This window comes from Oryza glaberrima, chromosome 6 (genome assembly GCF_000147395.1).
Source record: "Oryza glaberrima chromosome 6, OglaRS2, whole genome shotgun sequence".
Taxonomy (NCBI): domain Eukaryota; kingdom Viridiplantae; phylum Streptophyta; class Magnoliopsida; order Poales; family Poaceae; genus Oryza; species Oryza glaberrima.
Window position 1 is genome coordinate 17,648,362 of NC_068331.1, and position 23,049 is coordinate 17,671,410.

General features: G+C 43.1%; 1 protein-coding gene and 1 pseudogene across 5 annotated transcripts; one reads left to right on the forward strand and one right to left on the reverse strand.

Moving 5' to 3' along the window:
• Positions 1-3,565: 3,565 nt before the first annotated feature.
• LOC127777490 (uncharacterized) lies at positions 3,566-7,644 on the reverse strand. Of its 5 annotated transcripts, none has more exons than XR_008018338.1 (3): positions 5,972-7,644; positions 4,262-4,303; positions 3,566-3,978 (listed from the first exon to the last, which is right to left on the reverse strand). XR_008018338.1 is itself a non-coding variant. In XM_052304091.1 (2 exons), exon 1 carries the CDS (start codon positions 7,507-7,509, stop codon positions 5,989-5,991), a length of 1,521 nt encoding a protein of 506 aa, XP_052160051.1. In that variant the 5' UTR covers positions 7,510-7,644; the 3' UTR covers positions 3,566-3,985; positions 5,972-5,988. The 5 variants fall into 5 exon arrangements, 2 of the variants coding, with proteins under 2 accessions (XP_052160051.1, XP_052160050.1); XR_008018337.1 differs by having other exon boundaries at positions 3,566-3,985; XR_008018339.1 differs by having other exon boundaries at positions 3,566-3,985; positions 4,237-4,303.
• Positions 7,645-9,103: 1,459 nt separating this feature from the next.
• LOC127776955 (O-fucosyltransferase 1-like) lies at positions 9,104-17,193 on the forward strand (annotated as a pseudogene).
• Positions 17,194-23,049: the final 5,856 nt, after the last annotated feature.

Genomic DNA, 23,049 nt, shown 5'->3' on the forward strand with positions numbered 1-23,049 from the left:
CAGCTACCAGTGTCCCGTGACGATCGGCGCGCGAGATTTTTATTAGTGCTCCGCCAACACCGCATTGCAGTAGTCGCGCCAGTCGATCACACACACTGCAGATGCTACCTGCCAATCGATCTAATTGAGAGAGTACTACGGAAACGAGAGTTCTTTTCTCCAATAAAAGTTAGATGAACATTAAGATTTTGTGAGTTTTAAGCCGAAAACTTTCTATAGAAAAATTGCTCTAAAATATCATACTGATATATTTTTTAAGTCTATAATAATTAAAACTTAATCATACGTTAATACCATCTCGTTTTGCGTAAAAAACTTAATCTTCATCTTCATGGGAAAAGAACACCACTGTATAACTCTGCATCCTCTCCACACTATACATACAGTCGTCTATAGGGTGTGTTTAGTTGAGGAAATAAAATTTTTTTGTGTCACATCGGACATTTGACCGGATGTCGGAAGGGGTTTTTAGACACGAATAAAAAAACTAATTTCATAACTCGCCTGGAAACTGCGAGATGAATCTTTTGAGCCTAATTAACCCGTCATTAGCACATGTGGGTTACTATAGCACTTATAGCTAATTAAGGACTAATTAGACTCAAAAGATTCGTCTCGCGGTTTCCTCCCTAAATGTGTAATTAGTTTTTTCATTTATCTACTTCTAATGCTTCATTCATGTGTCCAAAGATTCGATGTGATGTTTTTGGAAAAAAATTTTGGGGAACTAAACGGGGCCTATATATACAAGATCCAGTACAGAATAAGTACACAGGCCTAGTTGCAGTGTATTGCCAAGTACCATCCAATGCCATGCCGTGAAATCTCTGAAAATGTAGAGAGTGACGATTTCGAGCCACTGTCTAGCACAAGCTAGCAGCTAGGAGTAGAAGCTACTCAGCTCGGTGCATGCAGTGGGTGCTTATTTGACAATTTCAATAGAGCTTGCATTGCATGGATATATGGTCTCGTGGATGGATCATGGATTAGATGCATGCATGGGGGTCAACACAACCAATACATGGCGGCGCCCCTGGCTGCATCTCTTCCAAGATTTATGGCCTGGAGATGCCATCCACCACATGTTTTGATGGTTCATTCATGCTCGGTGCATGTAAAGTTTAGTGTTTGGATCCTTGCATTGTATAGGTATAGGCGTATAGCGTTGGCTGATTAGCAAATCTTAGATGGTGTTTACTTTGTTTACAAGCCATGCTACTCGTCTAGAAAGCATCAACGGTTGGTGAAGAATCAATAGGTACATCTACATGACTTCATACGTCAAGATTGATCAAATTTTAATCACTATGATCCTTCCGTTTCCGTTTTTTAATATATGACACCGCTGACTTTTAACATGATATCTGATTATTAATCTTATTTAAAAAATAAATATTATTTATTTTATCATGACTTGTTTTATCATAAAAGAAACCATAATCTAAACTTATACGTTTACATATTTATACTAATTTTAAATATAAAACAAATGATAAAACGTTATGAGAAAAATTAACAATGTTATACATTAAAAAACATAGAGAATTATACATATGAGTACCAATTGCAAAAGAAATTTACTGAGGCCAAAGCTATTACTGAGTAGGGTTGGCATTTGGTTTGTTCAGTTTTGGATTATTATTTGAAAAAAACAAATTGATTCCTAGCAAACTACAACCATATCAAATACAATTTGGTTCCGTTACCCGTTAATACCTCAACAACACCGACCCTGGAACTGGGGATAATCCACTTTGACTTTCTCAAATATAGGTATAATCTAATATGTATCCCTCAACCGCAATACAAAATATTTTTGATCCTCTCAACTATTAAAACCGAAGTAAAATTACTCCCTCCATGGTTTTGTGGGTGGATTTCGCTAAGGCTCATTGACCTATTCCAATCGACTATGTGAGGCCCGCATATCATCCCCCCTCTCTCTCCCTCATCCCATATCTTCTGGCTTTGGCGGAGCACGGGTGGGTCTTTCGGCATCGACTAGCTGGTCAAGGGTGACAAGGCCACCGCCTTCATCCATGGTGAGGTTTGTGGCATCCGGCAGGAAGGAGGATGAAGAAGCAGGCGGTTCCGGTGCCTGTTACTGTGAGCCTCCGTAAGGAGACCGAGGTCACATCCGCCTTTCCCGTGGGAAGGCCAACATCGTTCTCCGCAAGGCTAGCGGTGGCGTACTCTCCTCCTCTTTGGCCGCTCCACCTCGAGTCCACGCCATGGCCTTCCTCCTTGGTTCTGATGTCCAAGCCATCGACTGCCATTCGTGATTCCGCTGCGCCTCGGGGTGGGAGAGGGACATGAAGAGTGCTCACCGTTAACCGTTCCCTCTCATTGTCCCACTGCGCCGCCGCTGTGGAGAAGAGGAACGAGAAAAGCCTACCATGGAAGGAAGGGCTGAAGGGGGAAGAGGAAGAGGGAGAGAGGGAGAAGGAAGAAGGGAAATAGAGAGAGGATATGACATGTGGGCTCTATATGCTGACTTAGCCGGTTAGACTAGGTTAACGAGCCATGTAAGCAAAAAAATCACCCTCAAAACTATTAAGGAAGTCATTTTCCACCAGTTTTAATAGGCGAGGATTAAGATATCTGCGGCTTTGGGATATGAATTTATATTAGAGCTATAAGGGAGTAATAATGGACTTACTGCCAAGAACAACGCTTGCGTCGGGTGAAACTCGCACGAGGCTACGGCCCAGTCCAAGGTTATGGTCGACGGAGCTGGGCCGCAACTTCGGTCCACCCATGTCGTGCGTAAACTTGAGGTGTCAGACAACTAGTACGAATAAGAATATCATCAGGCGGAAACACAACATCAACGAAGTAAAATCGTATTCCACGAACCATGTAGAATTTGAGTGAGAGAAAAGAACTAAAATATTATCATCTGAAGGGATGAAAATATAGAGTGCTTGGACAGCACAAATAGGCGTATGCTCTGACAGCGGACTGGTACATTCCAGCTCAGCTCAACATCAACATAAAATCTATCCAGCTAAAGCCCGAGTAGTTCATTGACTAGTTGCCACCTTGTGATCTGGTATACCAGAAGCTAGTTTCGTGAATTATCAAATCTTATAGCAGGAACTCGATTTTGTCACCAGCAGACATCCAGACAGTGCTTCCTTAAAACCATGGGGATGCTTCAGGTGGTCAGGTCCTCAAGAACTCCAGACCCGAGCAACCTTCTAAAGTTCAGAACTTCAGATAAGAAATGCCAAAACAAATGGGTAGGATTTTTTATATTCATGCATACAAACTTATCCTCATCCGAGTTAGTGTCCACATACAAAAGGAGCACCAATATGAAGTGGTACATTACAATTTTTGTAAGACTTAATTTTCTTTTTTATCAATAATGAAATTGAAATCCTCTCAGAAAGAATTTTACAAATGCGAATGTTCAATTAGCTTTTTTATTATTAGGCAATTGTGTACCAGAGTGTACCACATGCCCTAGCCTATATTCGCTGTGCTGATCATGCATATACATTGGTCTCAGGTTCTGTCGGTTATCTCCAACAGTTCAGATACTAACTGAAATAACCACATATTGATTTTAAAGTTTTCAATATATATCATAGACAAGATCCCTCTCGAGCCAATCAGTTCCTCTCAAGCCTATCAGTTCCTCAGTTAACCATTCCTCAAATCCTTACATGTTTGCTTCACCAAGCAATTTTAGATGAAATTGAATTTCTCTCAAAAAACATACTATGAGAACTAATACTAATACAGGGACCCGGTATGGCGTTCTCACCGACGCGCGGCACCTGCCGTGGTGCGCCAGCGACAGCATCTACTTCACCGACGACGAGCGGGTCTACCCCGGCCAAGACGTGCCCGTGCACTGTCACAACCTGCGCGGCTGCGCCCCCGGAAGCTGTACTCCGTCCACAATGCCGGGCCCAAGGTGGAATTGCACAGGAATTGCAGATTTTACATCTCATTTCTGGAGTGGATTTCCTATAAACTTTATCAAATTGTGTCAAATTTTGTCCTATTTATTTTGTCAAATTTCTTCAAATTTAAGTCAAATTTGCAAAATAATTCAAAATTTTCAAATTTATGGCAAATCTGTCGAACTTGTCTTCAATGTGAAATATATGTAAAATTTATTACAAATATGTCAAATATTTGAATATATACATGATATGATATAATAGGGTCAAACAAACAAGATATAAAAGGGTCAAATAAGCAAGGGCAAAAGAGACTATTTACCCCTAACTTAACACCGTTAACTCACCACGGATGTTCGTTTTTTGAAAAGGAGGGTCAAATAAGCAACCTACAAAAAGTAGGGTCAAATTGGTAGTTAGACTTCAAAACAGGGTCAAATAAGCAATTGCCCCTTTGTAGGGATAAAAGCATTAGATGGCAATGAAAATTTCTAAATAGTAAAGCATAGAAACTTCAACATGCGGTTAATTTTTTTCCATATTGTAGAATATATTGAGGACCTGAGGCTCCAAAACTGTCGATATGTTCCAAGTATACATCATAGCCCACTAATGAAAACATCAAGGTCTACAAGTTATTTGTAGCATTCTACAGCAAGCAGAAGTTTTAAGAGTAATAAAATTGATGCCTCAATGGCTAAGTTCAGACTATCAATCAAATTACAGCTAAAGACAAGATGAGGGTTTAACTCACAGAACACTGCTGATTTGGATAGAGAAATTAATTGAGTCAAAATAAGTTCTGTTCCCTCATTTCAAGATCAGGTTAACCCAATGAAAAAGTGAAACAAAGCAAACCCATAAGCCATATGTGCTAAGTCAGATATCCTCTTTATATGTAATGTTATTTTGTTAACATAGTCAACTCAGAACTATACCAAACAAAATATCAGGATAGACATAACCTACGCACCTGGCTGAACTAAATTAATTGAACTGGTTTATCTTTAAATCTTTAACACTCTTAGTAACAAACAAGATGCTTCCAACATATAAAAATCCATCATTCTTCAGCAATTCTACACACATATGCCACCCTCCTAAGTTGCTTTCTACTTGCGGGAGTTGTTATACGCTGTACATACTAAACAACCTTGAAATAAGTTAGGTTCTCATGGAAGTAATTCAGTGCATTCATCCAAAATAACATTTGAGTGATACTTGTGCAATTTCAAACGCAAAACATGTATAAACACATACTATGCCAAACATTCCAAATTAAAATTTATTGCAAATATTTATTGACCTGAATGCGATAAAGCTCAAAATACTCTCTATCAGAACATGCAAAGAAGAAATTGAATAACAAGATAGCAAAAGATATACTCGCTCCTCTTTCAGTTTTATAATCAAGTAACATAAAAATGACCCTATTATTCCCCATCATCTGGTAAATGTAGTAATTGCAATTGGATGAGTGTTAAGGTAGTTCATAGCCAAAAAATGACCTCAATAACAAGGCCTAACAACTCAAGGAACAGGATAAATATACCACAATGGCTTCCCATATATGCCAATATGGAAAAAGTGATATTTCCTCATTTATCAAGGAATGAGTAAATATTTCCTCTCAATACAATAGTTTCTATTATGTAAAATTTTCAGTTTGGACTTCGGAACATTAGCATTTTAACTTGGATGTCATTCTTGTAAGACAAAACTAAAGTAACAGGAAATAGGTGCACTAAAAGTTACACTTCCAGTTTTTTATTATGTATCAAGTGCCAATTATTCCAGTTAGGAATAACAGCTTTGAACTTATATCTTATCTGCTGGCTAGAATAAACTGAGTAACCGACTAAGGATTCTAGCAATAAGACAATTGTGCAATTGGAACATGGGGGGCAGTTTACAGCTCACATAGATAATTTCCTAATTGGAAAGATTTAACTCAACGATTCCAAGGAAAAGAACTTGCTGCCAATATCTCACTATATTATAATTTTTTACAGTACAGGGATAAATGACTTATCAGTTTTATGATAAGGATAACATACAATGAGTTTTATTGAAATCACCAGGGAGGGGTGGAACCCTGTCTTGTCGATGGAGATCGTGATCCCAAGCTTGGGTCTCTTGAAAACCTTGTCTTTGGAGTGGTTGCAGATGGGGTTGTACCTCTGTAGCTCGCTCGGAGCGACTCATCAATGGTACGAGAGGACTTTGCAATGGCATTCCTAACAAACTTCTGTGCTGCAGGAGAGAAGGTCCTTGGGCTTGCACTTCCTCCCCTCACAGGCGATGGTAGCGGTGGCTTGTGGAACATTTTAGTGCGCTCCTTTATCTTCCTTGCTGCATCCCTTGACAGCAGATGTGCCTTTACATCCCGAGCAGGCGGAGGTGGGATCTTGAAATGCGCCCTATCACTTCCCCCAGAACCACCCGGTGTCTCCTCTGGGTCCAGTCTCAGTGGTGTTCCATCAATCTCACCCCACGTCATGAACGGTGACTCATCCACGCCAGGTGCTGGCGACGGCGTTCTCACAAAACTATACCCATTGTTTGCATTCTTCCCTGACTCAACGTAGAATGGGTTTGGAGTCTTCCTTAGATCCTCCAAATCGTACTTCTTCGCTTTATCAGGATCATGGTATGCCATACCTCCGGGAGTGGAACCTGCAACTGGCGCATAAAGTATAGCAGCTGCCTCCTCCTCCTTTGCACCATCATCAACAGAAGACTTCCCATGGAACCTGGTGTTCGACCTGTCGATCTCCTTGGTCATCCCCTTGAGCCGCTCGGCGCGCTCCTCATCAGTAAGTGGGGCCTCCCCACGGTCTGCCGGGTAGTACATGAGCAGGTTCTTGGCCGTGAACTTGGCACCCTCCAAGGTGCTCGGCGGCTGCCCCGACGTGCCGTACCCATCGGTTATCCTGTCGCGCTTGGCGTCCTCCAACTGGGGCGCCTTCGCCACCTCACCAGGCTCCAGCAGGTGGGCATAGCGCTCGCGGCGGCGGTGGTTCACCTTCTCGAGGATGCGGGAGAAGGACTCGTTGTCCTCGCTGGTGAAGCGGCGGAAGAAGTCGTCGAGCGAGAGCGCGGCCTCGACGTCGTCGTCGACGTCGGCGCCCTCGTCGCCGGCGACGGAGGGGGCGACGGAGGGGGTGGCGAGGAAGGACGGGGAGCGGAGCGCGGTGGAGGTGGCCAGCGTCGGGGTGGGCACGGGGCCGCCCTGGCGCTGGCGCTGGGCGCGGCGGCGGCGCTCGAGGATCTTGAGCTGCGCGTCGCGGAGGACGAGCGGGTCGCGGGAGCGCAGGGCCTGGAGCCAGTCGAGGCGGTCGCGGAGGCGCGGGAGGTCCGGGAAGAAGTCCCGCTCGATGATCCGCTCGACGGCCGCGACGTAGGTGTCCTCGTCGAGCACCTCCGGGCGGCGGCGCTTGGAGGAGGTGGTGGTAGTGGCGGCGGCAGCGAGGGCCGATGCGGAGGCGGAGGCGGAGGCGGAGGCGGACGAGGGCGTCGGGGAGGAGGGGCGAGGCGTGGACGGCGCCGGGGACGGGGAGAGGTGGCGCGGGGAGTGGCCCGGCGAGCGGAGCATCGCGGCGGCGGCGGCGGCGGTGGCGGTGGCGGCGGGCGAGGCTAGGGTTAGGGATTTGGGGATCGGGGATTCGGGGATGCGAAATTTGGTTCGGCGTTTGGGTGAATCTGGTTGGTTTGTGATTGGGTCGGTTCGGAGGTCGGAGCTGTTTCCAGCTCTGTGAAACCGTCTGCAAAGGTAATAAACGACGCGTGGAAACCGAGTGGGCGGAGGAGTCGGCAACCACGACCCAATCGTCAAATCCGAGTCAACACTTTCTGAGTTGAGATTTTACTGTTTTCATGAACGTCAAAACGGATGACTCCAAGCTACAAAGGACAACGTAATTTTTGTTTAGTTTGTGGTATGTTTTATTAATAAGAGATTGGGAATGTTCGCTGCAACTTTTTCACAGCTGCGCAGCTGCAGCTGAAACAGCAACAATATTATCTCTACACACTGATAGTGTTGATGTAGTTGCAGCTGCTGCAGCAGCAAGTTGCACCGAACAGGGCCATTTTTTCTCAACGATACATACATATATGAATTGGGTAGTTTTTTTATGGGTTGTCATGGAACCACCCTTGCATCGGCAAGTGGGGAGAGATGAGTAAGAAGATGAGAGTCGCTGATATGTGAGTTCTATCTGCTGGCTTAGTGAGTGCACCACAGTCAACCTGCCATGTTAGAAAAAAAGTTTTCCAAACCACTAAAGGGGTCGATTTGCATTGGTTTTTAATATGGGGGAGACATTATATCCAGTTTTGTGGTTGAGGGAAACAATTCAATCAGGAGAGGTACACAAAATAGACTTATTCCTTTTGAAATAGTCAAAGTACCTTTTTCCCCCTTCACGCCCTATTGGTGCCTAAAAGTACACGGGCCGGGCCACAATTCTAGTGGTAAAATTTTCAAGGAATAAATCTATTTTACCTCCCTGATCTCTTGTCCCTATTTGAATTGCTTTCGTCAACCGTAAAGCCGGGTATAACGTCTCCCCCATCTTTAAAAATCGGTGCAAATCACCTCCTTTGGCTGTTTCCAGAAGCGTTTTTATCCTACATGTCGCTCATGGGACCCACCTGTCAATGAAAAAATAAAAAAAGAACAACCCTACGTGTTAAGTCATTCCCATTCATTTTCCTCACAAAACTCTCCTCTCTCTCCCATTCTCTCTCTCTCCAAGAAGAACAAAAAGCAATCTCACCGTATTTGCAGCAATATATTTTCTCGTTTGGCCTGACCAATTTGTTGCCATGGGTTCAGTTCTTTGCTCGCCAATCCGCATCACGTTATAAATCGAGACCATGGGAGAGGAGTCACTGGATTTCTCTTCACCCCTTTTTCGGCCGCAGCTGGGATGGCAAGGTTTGTGACCTCTTTCGATTGAGGCGAAGGTCATCTTCCCTAGAAGCAAGGTGCGTCAAGCCATCGAGGAGCAGCCTAGCTCGCGTGTGCGAGAAGCATTGCAGCGGTACGTTGAGCGAGACGCGAACAGGAGCGGCGGGGTCATGGACTCCGGCGGTGGAGACGGCATTGACGCGACACTTCACGTGCACGAGCCGCTTGTACAGCAGGTGAAGCTACGCTGCTATTATAGTGCGATCTCGGCACCATGTTGGCATGGTCGATGCCAACAGCAGCGCCGACGCCGCGAACATGTACGGGGTTGGTCTGCAGCTGCCGCAACCTTAGCAGGGTGCTCCGCCACATCCGTGAGGGCGTCGCGCGCCATGCTAGCATGGTCGACCTCAACAAGGCACGAGGTTCGTCTGCGGCTGCCGCGACCTCAACAAGGCACTCCACCACATCCGCGAGGGCGCCACACGCCATGATCTGCACCAACGGTATGTTGGCTTCCTCAGCCGTCCGGCATTTTATGCTCCGTCATGGGCGGCAAAGGCGCCCTCCAAAACATGGACTTGGTGAGGCTTCTGGCACTCGAGCGATGCATGCGACTGCGTACGCTTCGGGTGTCGCGTGCTGATGGTGAAGTCGCTCACATAGTCGGCGAAACCCAACACTCCTGCTTCCTCAAGCTCCTTCGTCTTCCCACGCCACCGCAGCTTCCTCAAGCTTCTGCTCCCTCCATGACCTTGTGGAGTCCCACGTCTCAGAGGATGAGGACGGAGCTGGGATGCCGCCATCACGGACTCCCCGAGCTCCTGCGTCCTCCCTCCGCGGGTAGTCGATGAGAGAGATCAAAAAGAGAAGAGAAGAGTGTATGACATGTGTGTCCCACCTGACACATCAGCAAAAACCACTCCCCAAACCACCCAAGGAGTTGATTTATACCGGCTTTGTAAGATGGGAGAGATGTTATACCTGGTTTTGCAATTTAGGGAGACAATTTATCGAGGGGCAAGAAACGAGGGATGTCAAATAAACTTATTCCAATTTCCAAAAGGACAGGGCCGGCTCGTAGGCTGTGAGGAGCTCTGCAGGTAATGAAATTGAAATGCCAGTCTCCACCATATAAAGATTCGAAATTCTCGCGGCGCCCCCAATCGGCCGTCCAGGACCAAAACCCTAACAGCGCGCGCGATCCCAAATTCCCCAAACCCCAATGCGCAGGTGAATTTTTCTTTCCCTTGGGATATAGTAATATTTGTGTTACTGATTCGATTGGTTCGGTGCTCGCCGGGGCCTTGGCAGCGAGGCGTTGCTGCGCCGGCACCGCAAACCGGCGGGCTGTGGGTCGCCGTGGCGGTGCTGGTGGCCGGGACTATTTGGCTCTTCTCCTCCTCCCTCGGCCTCGTCGGCATCCAGGTGTGCTCGCCTCGCCTGCCTTACCAGCGCCTGCTTCCGTACTGATTTCGGTGTGTTGTTTGCCCTGGATGGATGGCGTGTAGGAGGTAAAGTAAATGCCATTTGGCATGGTTGTGCTTGTCCTGTTCACGCTGCACAACAACTTATTTTTGATTTAAAACACGCTGTTCGTTAGTACTCCATTCGCCAGCCGCCAGCGCCCCACGCCTGTCCACCGTGACGGGCGGCGGCGGCCTTCCCCTACCCTTTCTTCTTCCTTTTCCCCCTCTCCTCTTTTTCTCCGTATTCTGTTCCACCCAGATGCAGTTTCGATCGGGAGGTCGGAGGCTTGGCTCGATGGTCGCCGCTAGAGTAGTTCTCTTTCTCAGTCTCCTGACTTTCTTTTCTTGTTTTTGTTTTCTTCTTTAATTAGTTATGACGAGGTTATTAGGATTAATGTTTGGCTATATATGTATATTCAGTCGGGGATATACATGCCGGATTTCTATCCATTTCTAAATATATAAACATTATATTTGGTAGATATGTGTCATTCTCATAAATGAATGCACATCCACCTTAGTAATAAGGTGAACACATGGGACACGAGCCATCTGCATCATAAAGATATAAACTAGTTGATAATCCTAAGCGTTGCATGCAGGCCTAGCAGCAACAACGATAGGAATAACACACGAAATGGCTAAAAACAAGGTACGATTATTAGCTTGTAGAGCATAACGAAATCTTAACTACTTAAAAAAATTAAATTAGTAACTTTCCCATAGTTAAAAAAAAAACATTTCGTCCGTCAAGTCCATCAGAGCGGCGCCCTCTGTCCCCGCAGGCACGATTACCACATCACGTACGCCGGCCAAAGTAAAAAAAAATCAAAGATCAGAGATCGATACAACATCCTAATCGTGTACTGCGGGCAAATCACAAAATCAAAGATCGCACATCCCGTTGTTCCATACTTCCATGCGGGAGTGGCAATGACAGTGAACAATATGGAGCTGAAAGATTTGACAGTCCTGACTTTTCTAATACCATGGATGTATATGAAGAGAATTTAGAGGAAATAATTGCAGTTAGTGAGGATGACTTGCATAGATATTATTCCAGCATATTTCCTGTCCATTGCAATGGAACTTTTTAAAAAACATTATAACAATCTATTTTTGCCATTACTTTCTACCCATCTCCTCTCTTAATTTCTGCAAGTTTTTTTTGTTGTTATTATTATTATTATTATTATTATTATTATTATTATTATTATTATTATTATTATTTTTTGGGGGGGGTATGGCAGATTTATTACTCACTCCCATCAAGTGATTTTTTTTAAAGTACAAAAAATCAAGTCAGCGCGGCTCTATTTATCATATCGTGGCACATAATATTTGATGGGTAAAGAATATATAGTGATTAAAAGAAATAACTGAATTTCCTGAGATAGAAGTTTGGCGCATCACTGATCACTTACATTTTCACTTCGAGTTTGTTTGACGAATAGATCGCCAGAAAAAGAATGGGTGGGGTCGGGAACGCCCTGTGGCGACACGGACAAATTACTCTTTGCAGCGACAACAGCTATAACAATAGGGGATGAAACAAAAGCAAGCTTTTGGGAATCGGCATGGCTGCATGGGAGAAGATTGAAGGACATAGCACCTCTGATCTACGTGGCCTCCAAGAAAAAGAACAACACACTGCAACATGCCTCGACTGCAAACCAATGGCTACTTGACCTGGATCTGCCCACACTGGAGTGCAGTGCATACTGTCCAACTTGTTGAGCAGGAGAAGGACAAGATAGTGTGGAAGTTCACTAGCCATGGTAAATATACGACGACGTCGGCCTACAAGGCGCAACTCCTAGGTACAACAACGACTAATTTCAACTATCTGATATGGAAGTCGTGGGCTCCACGCAAGTGCAAGACCTTCGCCTGGCTGATCATCCAAAATAGAGTATGGACCTCCGACCGATTGGCAACCAGGGGCTGGTAGAACGACTCCTTCTGTCCCCTATGTCAGCAGACCCATGAGACAGCTCTACATCTCCTCATAGGATGTAGGTATACTAGGAAAATCTGGGCGGAGATAGGTGAATGGACAGCATGCAGTCAAATGAACCCCGCCCAGTGGCAGCCAGCTTCATCTGTTTTAGAATGGTGGGAGGCCACTGCCAACTTGAAGGAAGCTCCAAAGAAAGCAATCCGCACGCTAACTCTCCTGGTCAATTGAGAAATCTGGAATGAAAGAAACCGTAGAATCTTTCAGCATAAGGAGCTATCATTGGGGAGCCTGCTGGCTAAAATCAAAGAGAAGGCCAAAACGTGGTTGTTGGCTGGTGCGAGGCATCTTGGTAGCTGGCTAGCTTTTTAATTTCTTAGCTTGCCTGGATCGAAGGTCCGAGCTGTGTTTCCTTTCATACTTGTAAAGTTTTCTCCATTCTCTATTCAATGAAATTGGCAGCTTGTCGATTTGTTAAAAAAAAAAAGTTATACTCAATGCATCTAAGCGGACTGTATATATACGATGCTTATTTAAATTTCTGCCAAATCATATCTTCTACTGACATCAGTGCTACTATTCAAGGATGTTGATGTAAATAGGTTGTGGAGAACTGCATATTCAAATGGTTGGAGAGCATCTTCTGCACCACGTACCTATTGGCCTCGTAAGTTCCTCTCTGTATCCTCCCATAAGTTGCTGGTCCTGTCTTATGCCATTCAGGGTGATGGCAAAATGAACTCTGAAATGCGTTCTCTCTGCTTGCAGCCCCACCATCTGAATCTGAGAGCAATGGGTACTTGCGTGTCCGGTGCAATGGCGGCTTGAGCAAACAGCATAGTGCAGTATGATCAATACGAAAAACTTTGTCTCTAACGCAGCATGCTTCAGCATATAAATTTTATTTATTCATGGTAACATAGCTGAGAAATTTTGGATTATGCTGTCTTTATTTTGTAGATACGTGATGCTGTTGTTGTTGCACGAATCATGAATGCTACGCTAGTGCTGCCAGAGTTAGCCACAAGTTCATTCTGGCATGATGAGAGGTATGTAAGTCTGAAATGGTCTATCTTTTAATTAGGAAAATCGTTGCTGCATGTATAATTACCATAAACCCTGTGTTCTTTATGACTCCTGCCTCAGCAGTATTTTTTCTTTCTACAAAGTAAAAGCAGTTTCCCCCCAAAATTCACTGCACAACTTCTCTTAGCAAATATTTTGCAGTTTGCATTAATTGATTAGTTTCATAAAGCTTTTTACGCCTATTATTGGGCATTGGATTACCATCAGGTATTGACATAATCCAAGTGTTTCATATAGTCATGTTGATTAACTTTGTACAAGTATTTGAGGCAGGTGGTAGTAGATAATTAGTAGTCAGGTTAATGGATATTACTCCGTCCATCCCAAAATATAGCTACTTCTAGAGTTCAAATGAGGTGTTTGTAGTGATGAAATGTCCAAATTGCCTCTCATCTCCACAACCCCACACAACTCCCACTAAACGGGATAATCAATGAAGGGTATTCTAGTCTATTTACCTGTCTACTTATTCTCTGTAAAAACTCCAAAAGTAGCTATATTTTGAGAGAGGGGGTAGCACACTAATAGAATGCTGAAAAACTGTCTATAAATTAATTTATTCAAATTTGCGTGTTAGACCTTTTTTTTGGAAAGATTACTTCATTGTACTCTTGGATGATCTTTTACAGCTAAAATCCTGCCTGAAAGTTTGGTCCGTATGACAAATTGTGAACATAAGATGTAAAAGCTGTACATGTTTTGTTAAAAGATTATACTGTTGACAATCCTTGCTATAAAAACTGAACCTGTTTTGTTAAAAGATTATATTATTCACACACTTGTAATTGCTTTTAAATCTTTACTTGTCTTTGGTTAACACCATCAGGAAGATGTTACTGTTTAAAATTACTATTTGGAGCTACACAAACCCAATATTAAAAGTTAAAACATCTGAACTTATTGCTTTAGTATATAATGTATGCTGCATTGCTTGTAAGATACTCCCTCCATTCACAAATGACCAGCGTATTAGTTACTCCCTCCTAGTGTCTTTTTGTTTCTCCATGTGAAGTATATGTTTCGGTGCAGGAATGCGCATGCGACCGTTTGCATGCAGGGCATCACTGCATCCCTTCACGCCTGAATCACACATCCACCGAAGCAACAGTTTTGTTTCTTCAATGCACTGATTAAATGGATTAGGGGTCAATTTTCTCCTCCTTGGTTTTTGTACAAACATCTAATGCGCTGATCGATTCAGAATGGAAGGACTTCTTTTTGTGCAAACATCTAATGCGCTGATCAATTCAGAATGGGAGTAGTTTATTTGGTAACTATGATGAGGTCCTGTTTTCTACATTTGCATGCAGTTCACTTATTCTATGGCTTTGTAATTACCTTGTTCAACTTTATTTATGTTGAATCATCCGCTTGATGGTACTTGGAACACTCCCATCGTTTACCCTCATAAGCCGGCCAAAATTTGAAGTTCTATAACTTATTTTGAAGTGCTTTTAGGGGTTTTTTTTATCGTAGTTTGTTTTCCAGCATTTACTTTTAAATTTCTAAGAACATATATATAATTGTTTTTACAAATTATTTTTTGGGTTGCTGATAAGCCGTAACGGCCTATAATCAGCATGAGCCAAACGATGACTGTGAGTTTACTTATTTTTTACACTTATATGCTCCCAGTGGTTTTCTAGATATATATGATGTTCGGCTCTTCATCAAGACATTGAAATATGATGTTCAGATTGTTATGAGCATTCCAAAAATCAGTGCAAAGGGAAATACCAAGAATCTCAGAGCCCATCAGGTGAATAGCACACTAAATTCAGTTATACTATAGCCACCTTTTCCACCTTTGAAGAATCAATTTTTCTACGTGCAATACTTATTGGGAAACGTTTCGTCCTTACAGATTCTACCACCTAGATATGCACCAGTTACTTGGTACAGAACAGTTGCTATGGAGAAGATAAAGAAGCATGGGGCTATATATTTGACTCCATTTTCACACCGTTTGGCAGAAGAAATCGATGATCCAGAGCTCCAGAGATTGAGATGCAGGGTGAATTATCATGCACTACGATTTAAGCCAAATATCATGAAAACAAGCAGTGAGATAGTTAATAAGCTCCACTCGAAGGCCATTTCATGTCAATTCATCCTTGGTTTGAGCTGGATATCGTTGCCAGGTATGACTGATTAAACCACTGTGTGATTGCTTAATGCTGAATCGTATCCTCCCCAAAATTCTTTATCTTTAGTCTAGTCTTATGAAAGTTTTCACAAGGGCCAACATGACTTATGTGGAAATTGTAACATTTATCCATTCATAGATATCAAATTATTAAGATGAAGTCATAAACATTATCCATGAACATTATGCGTTATGGCCATTTTCAGTCCTTGATACTCTAGAGTTTTGGAAAACTATACTCTTATTTAATTGAGTAATTTTGACTATTGTTGATAACCTTTACATGAAAATTTTATATATGCAGTTTTAATGTTGCTGGACACACACCTTACTTTCAAAATGAAAACTGCAGGCACTACGACTTACTTACAGCTGAACAGAAAATTCTGTTGAAGCATCAGGGAAAAAGTTATCTTCTGTTGAAGCATCAGGGAAAAAGTTATCCAGGAAAGAGATTTGTCTACAAGGAAAGAAGGCTCATTGGAAAGTTCCCTTTAATTCCAGAAGAGGTACTTAATCTTCTTGTTCCTGATAATTTGTTGACTGCTACTATACAATTTAATTTGTGTGCCCAGAATAAAAGTTAACTGTGCTGAATGGGGGTGCAGATTTAGGCTCAGTACCTAGTCCTATAAGTACATGCTAGTACATTTTTTGCAGCTGAGCTCCATGGATACATTTTTGTATTTGCATTACATTTTTGTTTTAAATGACCAACAATTGGTTACAAACAATGATTATAAGGAGCAAAGCTGAAATGTGTATAGAAATATGGGAGTCACGCCTGTCTACCTTTTTGGTGCTCTGAACCACACAAAACCAGATTACTAGAGAACTTCTGCCCTTGGACTAAGCTGGACATTTGTGGTTATTTAGTTTGAGGTCCAAAAATAGAGACCTTGTTCCTGTAATGGAAGTAACCTAATGTTCTATCATTTTACATTGTAGGTGGGTCTTATTCTACGTGCTATGGGATTTGACAACACAACAAGGATCTACCTTGCTCCTAGCAAGCTCTTTGCTGGGGATCGCCTCATGATCACGAAGCCATTCGAGGCCATGTTTCCACATCTAGAAAACCACAGTACGGTTGGACCTGGAACTGGAATGCTGGAAGAAAATACCCAAGGGCTAGCGTGGTCGGCAGTGGATTACATGGTCTGTCTCCTGTCGGACATTTTCATACCCACATATGATGGGCCAAGCAACTTCGCGCACAACCTCATGGGTCATCGCTTGTACCGCGGTTTCCAAACGACGATCGCACCAGACAGGAAGGCACTTGCTAGGATATTCATTGACAGGGAGGAAGGCCGTGCATCTGGCTATGAGGAGAGGGTCAGGCAGCTCATGTTCAATGCCCATTTTGGCGGTCCGCGGAAGCGCATCCATCCAGAGTCTTTCTACACAAACTCATGGCCAGAGTGCTTCTGCCAGAAAGAAGCAAGGAGCAATGCAGACCGGTGCCCACCCGACGATATGGATGGTGTTATTGAGAGTCAGTTCCAGAGTGAAGAAGATATAGAAGTGAAATTCATTAATAAGACTGATTCCACCAGCCAAACTGAATGGTTGGTGATATAACTAGGAAACTAATAGGATAATACCTCCGTCCTAAAATACTTGTCGTTTTGATTTTTTGTTTGTAAAGTTTGATCATTCTTCCTATTCAAAAAATCATGGAATTATTATTTATTTTGTTTGTGACTTGCTTTATTATCAAAAGTACTTTAAGTATGACTTATCATTTTTAATATTTACACTAACTTTTTAAATAAGATGAATGGTCAAATATTACAATAAAAAAGTCAAAGCACCATTAATTTAGGACGGAGGTTGTATATATATTATTGCTCAAGGACAGATTGTTCGTCACTCCTGGCTACGATGTTTTTGGAGGAAGGGTTGATGCCTTGATGGGTTTGAGATCTCTGCATGAGATTCTGTTAATTTTGAGATTTGGCTTTCGGGGTTGTGAATGGGTAGGTCTGTGTTTGGAGAGAGTTTTACTATGCCCAGAAAAAATAATATAAAATAAAATATGTGCTGCGTGCAAAATAAAATAAAGTCAAAGAAGTCATATATTTTATTATAATTCTTTGGGTGAGGGATAGAGTGATATGTGCGATAATGGTTGGACAAAAGTGAAATATAGTGTTGTGTTCGGGTTTAGCATATAACAATTTGGCGGTGGATTAGTAATTAACGAGAATCCACGGCACATCGGGGAATCGGGCGTGTAACTGCCTTGGGATAACTGTATGCCGTATGACAAATGCAGAAAGACAAAATTATAAGCAGTAGTGAATCCATGATAAAATATAGTAGGCTCAGACCTCAAAATACTAACTTAATTAATAGTACCTTTACGATAGTTATTCAACACAAAAAGAAACAATGAAGCACCTTTGCTAATGCGAAGTGAGTGATTGCATGAGCCATCTGAAACTAGTAAGTGAACAGAGCCACCTATACATATACAACTAGTGAAATCAGTGACAAATGAAAGGTAAAAGAACATTAACTAAAATGTTAATAATATCTTCTAAATACCTGCAATTCAATTATGGGGCAATGATGTGCTGATTTGTGCTCTCATGAGTTCAAAGGGTGTCACTTGAATTATTTGTAAAACAACACATAATTGTTTCAATTTGCGTATTTTATATGCATACGTTGCACACGATAACTCAAATCAATAAGCAAGAGTGAACAGGGTGAGAAATAATGAATATTTACCTGGTAGGTTTCAATCTTCAACTAAACTCCCAAAAAAATCGAGCAAAACCTCGTGAGAAATAATGAATATTTAACTGATCGGGCAAGAACGAGAGGCGCCACTCTGTTCTCGTGAGGGCTGTATATATGTAGTTGGCTCATAGGTGCCGTTTCTACAGCTAAAAACCGACAATTGCCTCTAACAGGTACCAACAGTTAGTACAGGGGTGAAGGCAGAAATGTGCCGGCTCTTAACTATGAACCGACACCTACCTCTTTGACCACAAAGGTGCCGGTTCTAGGGTGGGCCTCGCACCAACTAATCCGATGGGATGGCAAAGAAAAGATACCGGATTTTAGAGAAAAACCGACACATTTCTCCGACAGGAGTAATAGGTGCCAATTTTACGGTTTTGGCGAGCTGCCCCACGCGCGCCCCGTTGGGGGGGGGGGGAAGACACTACAGGTACTTATTTAATGTTTTATAGTAGTGTTAGTACTCTGTTCAGTTAATCGGGAACCAACATTTCATATGTAGGACTGCGTGTATGCATTTTCATGATATTGCTAGCTCCTCGCGAATTATTGCTAAAACGTTTGCTTCTAAAAAATACTAGGGCAAATATATATGAGATATCAGAAAAGCAATGGTTGTACTCCCAACAATATAAGTATTTATAGGTTATTTAGTATTGATTAATATTGAGGATAAAAGATTTTGAGCCCTCGTTAAATTCGGGATTGTTGGGGGTTGAAGGGTGATGGGACGTAAGATATTGTTGGATGAAGGGCTAATTTTTCGTTGCCTGAAATGCGTCAAGCAAAGCGTCCAGAGGATGCATGATCCAGTAGTTCGATCAGCGCGGTTCTCCAACCAGATTCAGAATGATTTCAATACGAGAACTGCTATATTAGTACGCTTGTTACTACTTCCTCCGTTTCACAATGTAAGTCATTCTACCATTTTCTATATTCATATTGATGTCAATAAATCTATGTATAATATGAATATAGAAAATGGTAGAATGACTTACATTGTGAAACGGAGGATGTAAACGGAGGAAGTAGTGTACTAGCAAGTAGGCCTTGTGCCCAGTTGCTCACGCCCGTCCGCATCCCAGGCTCGCGTGTGGTGTGGTCATCCATCACGACGGCACAACCTAACTACTAGTTGAAATAATCACCAAACTAAATTTAAGAGTAAACTAGAGATCAGCCAAATTTAAAACAATCAATCGCCATGTAGAGATTAAAATTTGAAATATCTAGTTATTCTTTTGGTTCAACACGCATTTACATTCCACATTTCTAAACTTGAACGTACCATCTACAAGAATCCATTTACCATTTTCTTCAAATATGGGAGGAGAAAATAAGTTGATTTGGAACATGCATTTTGAACATGAATTTTCGAATATATTTTAATCAGCATAATTATTTCTACTTTCTTTGAGATTATTCGCTTAATGACCGTATTTGTTTCGTTCATACCATCAATGCGTTTTACTATTATTACGCTTGGCTACTAGGCTATTATTTCTCTCCCACCTCTCAGGTAGTAATAGGTATATTGGCCATCAGATCTAGTGGAGTTACCAGCCAACATTAATCTGGGAGCACTGTAGAATTAATTTCTCAACAACAAATCATCACTTTTTTCATAAAAAAAAAACAAACCATCACTTGTTTTCTTGGCACATTAACAACCTTGGCAGAAAACCCAGGGGAGTAAACGGAAGTACCGCCGGTCTTACATGCATGTTGCCATCTGTACGTGAGACGCAAAGTACCAGCAGAAGTAGAACAGTAACAACCATATCTACCAATCTCGCATCATTTCTCTCGTCGGCAAGCTACAAATGTTTGGTGCGCGTGGCGAGACCTTGCAGAGACCACGGACTCCCAATGCCTCCATTTCCTAATGGACCTACATGGACTACATGCAAAACTAGCATTCTTGTCTCACCACTCATTCTGCGGTCTCTCTTCAGTTTTGTTTTGCGAATATGATTACCACTTGACGCACACAAGGGATTTGGTGTGTGTATATATATAATTAGATTTATTGGTGTTGTATAAAAAAAGAAAAAAAAGAAAAATGGCTTAATTTGTTTAGGAAATCATATAGATTGTATCCAAACCATTTGATACATATACCTAATAAAAAGGAAAAAGTACGAATTACCCTCCTGAACTATTGGGTGAGTACGAATTACCCCCCTAAACATGAAAACCGGACATTTTGCACTCTTAACTATCGATACTGGATGAAAAACCCCCCTCGAGCAGCTTGGCAAGCGGTTTTGGTCTACGTGGCAGTCTAGTCAGTAATTCATTTTTTTTAATCAACGGGCCCCACCTGTCAGTCTCCAAAACTATTATCCCATAGACTACCGCATGCTTTGGACGCGTAGCGCTTCGTCTTGCGCAGGCCATGGCGCCACCGCATGGGGCCGATCGCGGACCTATGATGTCAATAATGGCAGCACCCTGCCCGTTCGCCTGTGAGCGTGGCACTGGCACAACACATGACATTGGAGCTACAGATCTTTTGGCGCGAGTCGTGCACCAAGTCTGAGCTTCTAGAATGAGCCTTGTCCTTCTCTCGCTGCATGATTAACCTTGTACCGTTGCCAAAGCTGCAGTGATGACGAGATTGACGAGAGCTCGGAGACAAAGATTGACGAAGCGGCCACTCGACGAACGGCGTGGTCGAGACCATCAACCTCACGGACGCGTCCCACCCATCGTCCCTCGCGGAGAAGGCCTCGCGGTGACCGATGACGCGGCGCGCAACGTGTGCCGGGTGGAGTGCAACGTCGCGCGCCATCGTCGGCTTCGGCTGCGGCGGGGGCGTGGCGGCCGCGGTGCTCGCCGGGGGCCGGCCACAAGGTGGTGGTCATCGAGAAGGGCAACTACTTCACGCCGCCAGGACTACACATCCTTCGAGGGCCCGTCGATGAACCAGCTCTACGAGTTCGGTGGGTCCGTTCGTCACCACGATGAACGGCGGCGGGCTGCTCCTGGCCGGATCCAGTACGGTCGACGGCGGCTCAGCGGTGAACTGGTCGGCCTGCCTCAACAAGACGCCCGAGTTCGTGCTCAGGGAGTGGGCGACCAGACCACGCACGGGTTCCCGCTGTTCGCCAGCTCCGACTACGCCGCCGCCATGGACAAGGTGTTCGAGCGGCTCGGCGTGACGTCGGGGTGTACGGAGGAAGGGCTCCAGAACAAGGTCCTCCGCAAGGGGGTGCGAGAAGCTGCACTTCCAAAACATGTGGTAGTATATGGGATACTAGTTTTGGAGACTGACTGGTGGCCCCATCGTTTTTTAAATAAAAAAATTACTGACTGGACTGTCACGTAGACCAAAACCGCTTGCAAAGCTGCTCGGGGGGTTTTTCATCCGGTATCGATAGTTGAGGGTGAAAAATATCCGGTTTTTATATTTAGGGGGGTAATTCGTACTCACCCAATAGTTCAGGGGGCTTTCGATAATTTTTTCGTCCGTCGTCTCTATTCGTCCTAATTCCACCGGTAAGTTTCCATCATAGCAATGTACTTCCCAAATTCCAAATTTCCAAACCACCCCGAAAGAAAAGAACTCTAATCCACCTAAATAAAATCAGCAACTCCAATCCACCCAATAAAATCAGAACTCCCCACCCCAAAAAAAATATTTCAGCAAAGCTCATTTAGATTCTGGCTAATTACTTACCAGTTTGGAGCACTAAGTCACTGGCTGCCCCACACGGCATCAGCGTCGTAGCGCGGGGTTCGCCGGGAAGCACACATCCCCGCAGTCCCTGCCGCGGCGCCACCCCGCTGGACTGTTGTCACAGCCACCATTGTCGGGACCTCAGTTGTTGAAGTCTGCTGGCGTCAACTTCAGCCCACATGTGCACCTCTGAGCTCCTCTACCGGCTTCCACGCCAGTTTCCTTTAGTCGAGCGCCGCTGTCACATTAGGATCCACGCCACAGCAGCTCGACTCCCTTTAGATTTGCCATCCTTTGTTTTCTTGTTCACATACATACTTGTTGCGTGACTTGCTGAGTATTCTATATATTTACCTTGCAATAATCTTCAGCCTCAATTAAAGAAGGATTCTGAAGGAGAAGACCTTCGGTTTAGATTCAAATTGAGCTGTTTATGGGAGTGGAGTTGAAGCTTTGCTAGATTTTCTTTTTCGCTGCAGTTTTCTTCGTGGTGAGGACTAAGTGACTATTTTGTAAGTATTTATCACAATAGTTTATTTGGTAATGTATATTCGAATTGTTGATTTGTATATCTCAGTTGATTTATGGACGAGGGATTAATGCACAAACTAATTTGAAAATTACTAGTGAATTTCTAGGTACGATAGATTACATGTATAAATTAAATTATTTATGTCAATATTGGATTGGACTTATCTTGAAATTCAAATTTTAGAAAATGGGAGCCATAATCGTGGCAGTCATTTAACAGCTGCATACTGGTACTAAAGCTTTACTCCCATATAATAAGTGATGGATCGACCGACCGCGTTTCAAGGTTCAAGTTTATATCACCTTGCTGTTACGGTTGTGTACAGTATTTTTGGTTAGGAAGCATGTACTTTCGTATGTCAAACTTACACCAAGTTCAAATAGTAATAACCTACCACAATCCTATCTTCCTATATAGTTAATACCCACTAAGAAGCATTTACTCCTATAAAACAAGACATGCCAGAGAAGTCACCTCATCAATAATTTTAAGTTATTAGATCATATTAGTACAAAGATAATAATCGTTGGATTAAAAAGCTACTTATTTATCCAATTCAATTATTTATTAGTTATCCATTCACCTTCCTTTGCT